Raw genomic sequence first — 12005 nt, 5'->3', positions numbered from 1 at the left:
ATTTGGATAAAGTGTTCTCTACAAAAGGTTTCTTCCATTTGTGCGCCAAGAACTTTTGTTTTTAATATTGTGAGTTTTATGGACTTTTTTTGGCTGCCAATGGATACTATAACCGAGGTCCTCTGAACATCCTCTATATGACAATTTTGAAAAAACGACTCAGCCAAATGCTTGTGTATGAACCCACTCCAGATCAAGGACAGGCACTATTCACTATGGACTCATAATGACTATATGGGCTTTCTATTGGATTTTTTATTTCAATTTAATTTATTTTCGTTTGTCACCTGTGGGAACCATTACGGTTTTATAATATTCATTTATAATTATTGGTTTTGTAGACCTTTTTTTTTTTTTTTTTTATAACATATTGCATTCTGTTTTGTTTGCCCAGCCCCCTTTTCCCCCCCCTTATCTGTCCCCCCTTCTTTTCTCCGCCTCCCCTTTTTTTTTTTTTTTTTTTTTTTTTTTTTTTTTTTTCATAATGGATCGCATTGATCGCTTACAATCTATATTTAATAAATTGGAAGAGACAAGGGTGGTCAGTACTACACTTACCCCACCCAAGTCTAGTCCCCACAAAAAAGACCTTCCGCATACTGAAGTTTTTGAAATACAGATGAGGAAGGCCTTTCTCAAACTCCAAGATGCTAAACAATATGAAAACGCACAATGGTGGGATTTAGCATTCTTACAAAAATACTTGGAACTAGGCATCACCCCTAGGGGCCTGCGAATAAAGAAACAATGTAGTTTCTTAGACGAAGACCTCCTAAAGGAATGGCAAATGATTTCCGAATTTTGCACGACTAAATGGATAAAAATACTAGTACTACAACGTGAACGTAAACTTAGATCAGCGGAAGAAACAGTCAGGGTAAGAGAACAGGCGATTCAGGATTTCAGTACATCCTGTCTCTTTACCAAATGGATAGAAGTCCAGGACAAAAATATCAGGAAAGATGAAGATGCAATGATTAGTAAAAAAACCAGCAAACTAGATAGGGACATCAGGGACTATAGATCAGGTCACATATTCGAATGGAAAAAGAAAAACTCAACCCCCCCTACACATCATACCCAACATCAGTTGGGATTGGACCCTATCCATACACATCAAAACACTGAAGTTTCATATAATACCACCAGGACCAATTTTAGAAATAACAAGAAAAATAGGCCCCACAAAACAAAGAACCCCACTACCAAGAAGGGAGCGAACAGGAATGGGGGACCCAATCCGGCCAGGAATGCTAAATTCGGGTACCATAATGAGACACACAACACCTCTGCCCCCTGTTGGGCTCAAAGGAACGTCCAATCATTCAGGACACAACGAAGGGTATAAATCTTAACCCACACACGTTGACCAACCCCCCCACAATAGGCACCCCACCCAGGGTCCCCACAGTCTCCAACAGGCCCCCTGAGGAATCGGATGTGATTGATTGTGAATTACCGACCTTTTCAGTAGCCACAGCAAATAAGTATAGCCCCTTAGCAAAGGACCTTGACAAGTATATCAAAGAAGGAGCTCGCCCCAAATTGAATGACAGCATAAGTGCCCCTGATGTAAGTAAGACAAAAGATAGGACTATAGTTACCCCTCCCAATTTGAGGAAGGTTTTTTAGTCCTTTCTCCAAAGGGAGTCACGTTTGCAAAAGAAAAGAGAAAACTAGAAGAGGTTGTAGAGGAGGACAAAAACTCAAGACAAAACAAAAAGGAACGGGTAGAGATCTAGTAGAAGATAGCACCATAAAAATCTTCAATCTATCAACACATACCCTAACTCCCTACGAATTAACATTATTGAAAAAAGGTCTAAGCTTTTCACCATCCACAGGACCCAACAAATTTGGCCTCTTCAAAGATTTAAACAAATTCGTCCGATCCCTCACCTTAAACAGACATTTTACAAAAATAACAACTAACAACACAAAATGTGATCCGACACCAGAACTAGATAAAATTAATATAAATGTCACCCCACACGACGATATCCTAGGAATTCTCGAAGAGCTGTGGAGTGAGAGCAACATCTCCAGTCAGACACAATATCCCTTCACAGAGCCTGCGGTTATACACACCCATCTGAAACCTGTGTCTACCTTTAATCCAACCCAATCCAAGGACCCTATATTGAAACTTTCTATCAAGCAGTCTATAAAGATTTTATCGAGCTATGTAATATCACTAACAAGAATAAAAAACAAACCAATTTAACCAAACCAGAACAACAGGCCCTTACAAATCTCACCACCAACAAAAATATCGTAGTCAAACAAGCTGACAAAGGAGGCAGTCTAGTCATACAGGACATGGGTGATTACCTTGGCGAAGCCATTCGGTTGTTATCTGACACGACCACTTACCAAAAACTTACAACCGACCCCCTCCCTACGTACCAGTGTGACCTAACCTCCATGGTTGAGAAAGCCCATAAAGATGGGGTGCTCAATTCCAAAGAAAAGCGTTTTCTCTTGCCTAAAGTCTGTAGCACTCCTTACTTCTACCATCTCCCCAAGATCCACAAGTCCCCCACCAATCCCCCAGGAAGACCCATAGTGGCTAGTACCAACAGCTTTACCAGTGGACTATCTACTTACATAGATCACATCTTACAGCCCCTGGTAGTACAACTTCCCTCGTATATCAAGGATTCCAGCCACGTGATCGAGATCATGGACAACTACAGATGGTCTGATGAATACATGTGGGCTTCTCTGGATGTTAATTCTCTCTACACTTCCATACCTCATGAAATTGGACTAACCGCAGTTCAACATTTCCTGAGTATCAATGAAGGCATGAACTCTAGACAAATCGAATTCTTATTATCAAGCATAGAATTTTGTCTGAGACATAATTATTTTACTTTCCTTGATCAATTTTATCTTCAGCTCCAAGGCACAGCCATGGGAGCGAGTTTTGCCCCAGTATACGCAAATCTTACCATGGGGTTCTGGGAAAAACAAAACATTTGGACAAACAATCCCTTTGCCGAATTCATCGTATTTTATGGTCGATATATAGATGACATTTTGCTCATATGGAGTGGAGGCATAGACAGTTTTGCCTCCTTCGTCAGCTTCTGTAACAACAACCCTATGGGCTTATCCTTTACATCAGTTATTGACCAAAACCAGTTAGTCTTTTTGGATCTTGTCTTATCCCATAATGAGCAAAATGTCACCACTAGCAACCATTCCAAACCCACATCAGGCAACTCTTATCTACATTATAAGAGTTGTCATCACCCAGTTTGGAAGAAAAACATCCCCAGCGGCCAATTCCAGAGGCTACGTAGAAACTGCACCCTAACTGATGATTACATACAACAAGGCCAGCAGATGGCTAAAAAGTTTTTAGAAAAAGGCTACCCAGATGACCTAATCACACAGGCCTTCAGGAAATACACAACCAAGCACTCACCCACCAAAAAGCGTCCCAAAGACTCCACAAACGACAGCCCCACAGTCAGGTTCATTTCCACTTTTAATACACAGTATAAACATATTTCAAAAATAATTCTCAAACATTATGATATCCTTAAGCTAGATCCTATCCTGGCTTCTTCCCTTCCGCCTAGACCACAAATTACCTTCAGACGTTCCCGTACAATAAAAAATATTATCGCCCCTAGCAAACTTACTAAATCAGGTAAAAATTGCAATAAAACATTCTCCGATATCAGGATGTATTTCGACAATAGACATGGGATATATAAATGTCGCAAAAGAGGCTGTTTTACCTGCCAATCCATCCCTAATGGCCAATCCACCATTATCACACCTCAAGGAAAAACTTTTGAGATAAAACAGTTCATTACATGCTCCACCGAATATGTGATCTACGTCCTACGTTGTCCCTGTGGCCTCCTTTATGTAGGCCGTACTATACGGGCCTTACGTATTAGGGTGGGCGAACATCGCCGCCTAATCAAAAAGGGTTGCATTAAACACAGCATCCCGCGCCATTTTCGCCAGTTCCATGATAAAGATTTTAAAAAAATGGAGGTTCTTGCAATTGAGTCTATCCCAAAGGGTACCCTAACGGATAACGAAAGATTTTCCCTTCTGTGTCGTAGAGAGACCTTTTGGATATATCTCATGGGTACCCTCTCACCAGAAGGCCTCAACGAAGACATCGATATCCTCAGCATAACCTCCTGATACACATCTGTCAGACATAAACATAACCCATTGCCCGCTATCCCCCAATATATTATTATATTTTTTAACCTTTTTTTTTTTTTTTTTTTTTTTTTTTTTTTTTTTTTTTTTTTCCCCTCTCCCCCCCCCCCCCCCCCCCCCAATTGTATCATGTATCTGAGTGGGTGAATACATATGTACATATACATTTTACATTTCATTTTTATTTTTATTTTTATTTTTTATTATTTTTTTATTTTATTATATATTTATTATATATTTTTTATATATTTTTTTATTCATCTTTCTTTTTATTTTCACATTTTTTACATTTTTTACGTTCCATATATTTACAATTTTTTACCAAAGATATGTCGCTATATCCAATATACATCTTTCCTATACATTCCCCACCTCCTTCCCCCCCCCCCCCTTCCCCCTTTTTTTCACATAATTTTCTCTCTTTTTCCCCACCCCACACTTCTCCTTAGATTTTCATATCCCTTTTCACCCACTCAATATCTCAATCGAATCCGAATCCATTGTTATCGGTGTCCCTTAAGTCTACACACCAATAGATATCATTGTTCCACAAGTCTCAAGCAAAACATACGTTTTGACACATGAGGGGTTAATTTAGTGCACTCCGGTACTCCCCGCCCCTCCATACAACCCGATGCTATATATCCCTATGTGTACCACACGCCGCCTCAGCTTTGATAAAGCGCATGCGCGCGAAACATGTTAGCAGGCCGGTCGGCATGACAACCCCCCTCGCTACGGAGCCTTCCACGTGACCAATAGTGACCCGCAACCGTTCGGGCAAGCGAAGCGCTGCGCTCCAAGCCTCTCCAACACACAAGGTGGACGCGCTTACTGCACCTCCGTCCCGGAGCACAGGGAGCAGGATTGACCCTTTTTCTTCCACTCCTCCAGCTCAGTGTGACGGCGCCCCAGCCCTACAGTCCAGCCATTAACAAAAGTGAGTGTCTTTTGGGAACTCTGTTCCAATCATTTATTTACACCTATATACGAACTTCACTGGTTCCCCCTGCCTCTGGGAGATAATCACCCACAATCATTCAATCTACGTGTACAATAGACTACACTAGCAACACAGCCCTGTTTTTACCAACATCTCAAAGTTACGAGTAGAAGATTCCAGGGTTAATTTATCATCAAGCAACTGTTGTTTTATTGTCGTGATTGACTGATGTAAAGGTTTTAAGATCCCTGGAGGATCAGACGTCTTTTATCGAGTTTTTTTCTTTTTCATTTTAATAAATTGTTTCTATGCTCTTCACATCAGACTATGAGTCTCTCTGATGCGCTGTTCTTGTGATGGTTCAATTTCTGCTTTCTTCCACCATGTCCAAAGTGGTCTAGCAGCTGCACATTGAGACTAATTATAGGCCCTCTATGAGACAACAATTAACCTAATATTTGGATAAAGTGTTCTCTACAAAAGGTTTCTTCCATTTGTGCGCCAAGAACTTTTGTTTTTAATAAGCATAATGAGGAACAGCTGGTAACTGTGGAGAGAGAAGAGAGCTGACAATTAACCGACAGCTGAGGAGGACGGGCTAAGCCAGCCCTGACAGCCACACAATATACATACACAGTATACACACACAGAATACACATACACACACTGAAAACGTACTGGAGAGGCGGGGAGCTATAATCTTGGGATTTTTTTTTAAAACACAGATTTTTACATCCCGTCCCTGGTTTTACTGAGGCTGGCAACCCAGATGGGGCCCCTTAGTGGCATGGGGCCCTCGGGCAGTGCCCAAGTGCCCGAATGGTCAGTCCGCCCCTGCTTATGCATCGCGTAGCAGAGGGATTTGGGGCTTGCTTAGACCGCTAAACAGGAGCCTTTGGTCGTACTTCAATGAGAGCCCCAATGACCCCCTCCCATTTGTTACATAAAGGTTAGCATTGTCGGTCAGAGAGCTGCTTGAATCTGAAAGAAATATGGAATGAAAGGTGACTAGGGGATTTGTACTGCCAAAGATAAAAAGAAGAGAGAAAAAAAAACAGGAAAAATATATTATAGATCAATAAAACTCAGATTCTGCTACTTGTAAACACTCTTCAGCAAGATAAAAAGACGGGAACGGCTGATTTGTACCAGTAATGTGTAATTAAATAGCCCAGGAGCTGTAGAAGGTGTACTTAGACCGTGTTGACGAAGTGTTCCGAGCAGAAAAAAACATGACTAAGATGAGATTATTTAAAAAAAGTAGAGCTGGCCCTATGGATTTCCATAGCAACAGCCATTGTCTAGGAAGCCGCACGGAGGCTTAGCCGCCACGTTGCCACCCAAAGACAGCGGGTTATTTTTTTCCCTACTGCGAAAAAAGCCTGACCTTCTTCTACAATACAAACCTCTCCCAGTGCGAGAAAGAAATAAACTTTGTTTAGGTCACAATGTCAGTCAATAAATGCAGGTCTAAATCTAAAATCAGTCTGTATATACAGTAAAGCATGCCTCTGATACTTACGGTGGAACCTAAAGGGTTAATCCTCTTAATTGTGTAAAAAGGCTGTTTGATCCTGTCTTCTCTGATCCTCCCCTCATTCCACTGTCCCCAATCAATCTGCTGATAGAACAGAGCCTTGGGGGCAAGCTGCACATGCTCAGTGGCTGCAGATTGAAAAGAAAAGGTAATTTTTTAATAACGTTCCAATGCAATATGACTTTTGTCACAATTGTATGCGCTATATTATTTTTTCTTTATTTGCTATTTTTTTTTCCCCATAAAAGTGGAGTTACCCTTTAAGTATATTTTTGGGAATGGGGGGTGCTTTAAACTCAACTTCCATCAACAAGTAAATTCTAATTTGAATCTTAACTGGATAGCATTTAGTTTTTAAAGCGTAAATGTGTATTACAAATAATCGCCATGTTTTTCCCATAAAATACTTATAGAAATCAAAGAGAAAGAATAGAATAGACTTTGAAAGTTGCCACCTTTAACCCCAAATATAGGAAATGAGTACTCCAAATGTATAAAAAAAAATACAAAAGTTTATTAATAACATCAATCAGCTAAAATATCCATAGCATAAAAACACATAAATCCCAAATTCATCAAATATTTTAGACTATATTCGCCATAAATAGGTACAACGGGATGAGCGTGCTGAAACCTGTATTGAGCGGCCCAATATGAATCTAAGCCCTTATACACACCGTGTTGTCGTATAATCCGACAGTGTGTGGGCTCCATCGGACTGTTTCCGTCGGAATATCCGACCGACAAAGTTTTAGAGCTGGGCTATAAAATTTTTCGACAACATGTAGAGAATTCCGATCGGACAAAGTACCACGCATGCTCAGATTTTACGAGACCAAAGCTATTGGCTACTAGCCTGAACGTAGTCCCGTCGTAACGAAATAACGTCATCACGTTACGAACGATCTGATATTCTAACAACTTTGTCCGACCGTGTGTATGCAACACCAGTTTCGGACAAAATCCGTCGGACAAAATCCGACGGATTTTGTTGTCGGAATGTCTGACCGTGTGTACAAGGGCTAACACATAGGTATATGGATGTGATACAAGTTCTTCCGTATGTGGAGCCGAATACAGGGTTCACCCATGTGGATCTCTACGTGTTTCACCAAAAGGCTTCCTCAGGAGTCCCTATAAGTGTTGAGAGATGTATTACAATTAAGTAATTAATTTTCTAATTAATTAAGTAATTTTCTTAGTAACCAAGTAAGTTTCTAGCAAAAAATACTTATTGTTACATGTGAACAAAAAGTGCCAGAAAAGGCCCGGACTGGAAGTAGTTAAAGAGCAGGAATGGAATCAGGACAGGCTGGTGAAAGACAAACATAGTCAGGGACACTCTTAGCCCCTGTACACACGGTCGGAGATTCCGGCAACCAAATCCGTCGGATTAATTCTGACGGATTAATTCCGGAAGAGGTCCGGAAGTGATGTTGCATACACACGGTCGGACTCAGTTGTCGGAAAATCCAATTGTTCATAACGTGATGACGTTATTTAGTTACGACGGGACTACGTTCAGGCTAGTAGCCAATAGCTTTGGTCTAGGAATTTGATCTGAGCATGCGTGGCACTTTGTCCGTCTGAGTAGGCTACACATGATCGGAGTATGTCCGATCGGAGCATTTTGTCGGAAAATTTTACCGGCAAGTTGGAAAAGTTGGTCGGTTGGATATTCTGACGGAAACAGTCCGATGGAGACCACACACAGTCGGAATATCCGACAAAACGGTCCGATAGGACACATTGTGTCGGAATCTCTGACCGTGTACAAGGGCTAAGGGTCAGAAAAGGCACATATCAGTTTTATATCAATATAAAGACAAGTGACAAAGGTAAGCATTTTTTATCTATGTAGGTTTTAGAATATCTTTGGCAAGGCGGTAATAGGAACCATTTTCAGCTATACAATGAGCATACTGTCTGTGGATGATAGGTCAGATCTAACATCTTAAACTAATGCACCACTTTCACATTCGGTGGTGCCCTTGACCCAGAACAAGCTCTGGAGTATCAGCGTCATCAGCTACAACTTGTTTTGGGTCAGGAACTTCACTGGTGGTAAAGAGAAGTTGAAGCATCAAATGGAAAACCCTGAAAAATGTGCCTGCCTTTACACGCATATGAACTTTATTGGCATCCCAGCCTTAGTCCGTTGGTCCACCCTTTGCAGCTATAACAGCTTCAACTCTTTTGGGAAGGCCGTCCACAAGGTTTAGGAGTGTGTGTCTAAGGGAATGTTTGACCATGCATCCAGAAGTGCATTTGTGAATTCGGGCACTGATGTGGATGAGAAGGCCTGGCTCGCAGTCTCAGCTTTAATTCACCCCAAAGGTGTTCTATCGGGTTGCAAGCCAGTGAAGTTCCTCCACCCCAAACTCACTCATCCATGTCTTTATGGACCTTGCTTTGTGCACTAGTGCACAGTCATGTTGGAACAGGAAGGGGCCATCCCCAAACTGTTCCCACAAAGTTGGTATGCTAACATCTTAAGAGTTCCCTTCACTGGAACTAAGGGGCCAAGCCCAACCCCTGAAAAACAAAACCCCACATCATAATCCCCCCTCCACCAAATGATTTGGACCAGTGCACAAAGCAAGGCCCATAAAGACATGGATGAGTGAGTTTGGGATGGAGGAACTTGACTGGCCTGCAACCCGATAGAACACCTTTGGGATGCATTAGCCCTTGTACACACGGTCAGAGAATCCGTCGGACTGTGTCCTATCGGACCGTGTTGTCGGATAATCCGACTGTGTGTGGTATGCATCGGACTGTTTCCATCGGAATATCCGTCGGACCAAATTTTCAAACTTGCTGGAAATATTTTCCGACAAACTGGTCCGATAGGACATACTCCGATCATGTGTAGAGAATTTCGATCGGAATATCCGACCGACAAAGTTTTAGAGCTGGGCTATAAAATTTTCCCACATCATGATCCGATCGGACTTTGTCCGATTGTTTGTAGAGAATTCCGATCGGACCACGCATGCTCAGATCAAATTACGAGACCAAAGCTATTGGCTACTAGCCTGAATGTAGTCCCATCGTAACGAAATTACGTCATCACGTTCTGAAAGATCGGATTTTTTGACAACTTTGTCCGACCGTGTGTATGCAACAGTTTCGGACAAAATCCGTCAGACAAAATCCGACAGATTTGGTTGTCGAAACGTCCGATCGTGTGTACAACGGCTTAGAGTGGAGACTGCGAGCCAGGCCTTCTCGTTCAACATCAGTGCCCGACCTCACAAATGCGCTTCTGGAAGAATGGTCAAACATTCCCATAGACACACTCCTAAACCTTGTGGACGGCCTTCCCAGAAGAGTTGAAGCTGTTATAGCTGCAAAGGGAGGGCCAACTCAATATTGAACCCTACGGACTAAGACTGGGATGCCATTAAAGTTCATGTGCGTGTAAAGGCAGGTGTCCCAATACTTTTGGTAATATAATGTAGTTGTATATAAAATGCACTTTTTAGCTTTCAAAAAGTGTTTCCCAGAGCTAAAACTTTCATACAATTTCTAAATTGCTGCATTTGTAAATTTCATCAGCCAGTAGTAGTAAAAAAAAACAAAAAAACACTCCTTTGTAGTCCTTCCTTTTGGTAATATTGTGTATTTCTCCTTGTGATAAAGAACATTTTAAATACCAGGCATCCAATAATTATTTCACGAATATTAAAATTTGCGTTTTGTTCCTTCTTTTTCCAATACAGGCAATCAGCCTTCTCCGTTGAACTCTGTAGAAGGCTTTAACACGGTGAAGAAGAAATGGGAGGTTCTGCCATCCATGCCAAGCGGGCGATGTTCCTGCTCGAGTCTCCAGTCCAACAACATGCTGTTTGTGATTGGCGGTGTGGCACAGGGACCCAGCAGCGCTGTGGAAGCTCTTTGTGTCTTGGAGGAAGCCTGAAAAAAAAAAAAAGAACCTTTTTATTGACGAAGCCAACAGTGTTGGTGGTGGTAAAAGTGCCTGAACATCTCCAGTTATGTGAAACACAAGCCCAAAAATCAATGGATGGTTGCGGTTATCCGCAGCACTACAGAATAACAGCGCTAGCTTAAAATAGAAGGCAGCTTCGAGTCAATGGCAGCAGGATGTCCGCAAAGACGGAAGATGTTTGTTTGCAGAACAATGGACACACAAACACTATCTGGTCCAGTGCTGAAAATCAACAGATCAACAGTAGATTTTAGCCTAGTTAGAAACGAAGAGTTGTTTTAGCTTTGTAACAAAAAAAAAAATATCCAAAAGACTTACTAATGTGGAAGGTTATACAAACGTGTCTACTGTTACCAAAAAAAAAAAAAAGTAGTTGAAAGTATAATTTACTAGTATGGTTGACAATCGAAGACTTTTGTTTAAGCAAAATGGCCATTTTACTTAAAGCCTAGGAAGACCTTCCCATCAAGGCTGATACTGTTGGGTTTATGTTGGGTTGGGTCTCCGTGGCTCTGAAAGCCAGAAAAGAAAGTAGTTCACAAAAAATGGTGGACTTGCCCATAGTGGACAATTATCTTGAATCTTTACTTCTCTGGGAAAATGAAACAAGGAATAGGATTGGTCACTGTGGGCCAGTTGCCCAATTCTGCGGGTAACGTGTTGCCTTTTTGAAGAGTCTAAATTATTTTTGTTTTTTATACATATATATATATATATATATATATATATGTGTGTGTATATATATATATATATATATATATATATATATATATATATGTATATATATATATATGTGTGTATATGTGTATATGTGTATATATATATATATATATATATATATATATATATATATATATATATGTGTGTGTATATGTATATGTGTGTATATATATATATCTATATATATATATATATATATATATATATATATATATATATACATGTGTATATATATATATATATATATATATATATATATATGTATATATGTATATGTGTATATATATATATATATATATATATATATATATATATATATTCATGCATTGGAAGTATCAAATTTTCTTGAAGTCATGGAGGAACAGTCATGTTTATGGCATTTTCCCATTGCGGACACAGCATTCCATAGATGCAGGCTTTTTCCTTTACATAGAATTATATCTACAATTCCTCAGGTGGTCATCTACTAGCAGATTATACTAATAGTAGATACTTAAAGAGCCTCCAAATCATAAGGTAATTAAGTAATACATACAGGGAGTTGATTTACTAAAGGAAAATAGAATATGTACTTTGCAAGTGCAGTTATACTCTGCAAGGGCAGTGGAGTCACTATGGGGGTGGGGGTGCGACCCCACAGAAGGGTGACACCATCAAGT

The 12005-nt window shown here is 40.4% G+C and overlaps 1 protein-coding gene across 1 annotated transcript in view; it reads left to right on the top strand.

The window, feature by feature from the left end:
• KLHDC8B (kelch domain containing 8B) overlaps positions 1-10735 on the top strand; it is a 241482-nt gene extending 230747 nt beyond the window's left edge. Inside the window, exon 6 of the mRNA XM_077451636.1 lies at positions 10400-10735. Coding sequence (XP_077307762.1) covers positions 10400-10596 — 197 coding nt within the window. The 3' untranslated portion in view covers positions 10597-10735. The remainder of the gene's footprint in view (positions 1-10399) is intronic.
• Positions 10736-12005: the final 1270 nt, after the last annotated feature.

The sequence above is a fragment of the Lithobates pipiens genome, unplaced genomic scaffold (assembly GCF_037356315.1).
Source record: "Lithobates pipiens isolate NorthernLeopardFrog02 unplaced genomic scaffold, aLitPip1_a1.2 Scaffold_23, whole genome shotgun sequence".
NCBI lineage: Eukaryota > Metazoa > Chordata > Amphibia > Anura > Ranidae > Lithobates > Lithobates pipiens.
The sequence above is the reverse complement of the archived record's forward strand: the minus strand, read 5'-3'. Positions and strand labels throughout refer to the sequence as shown.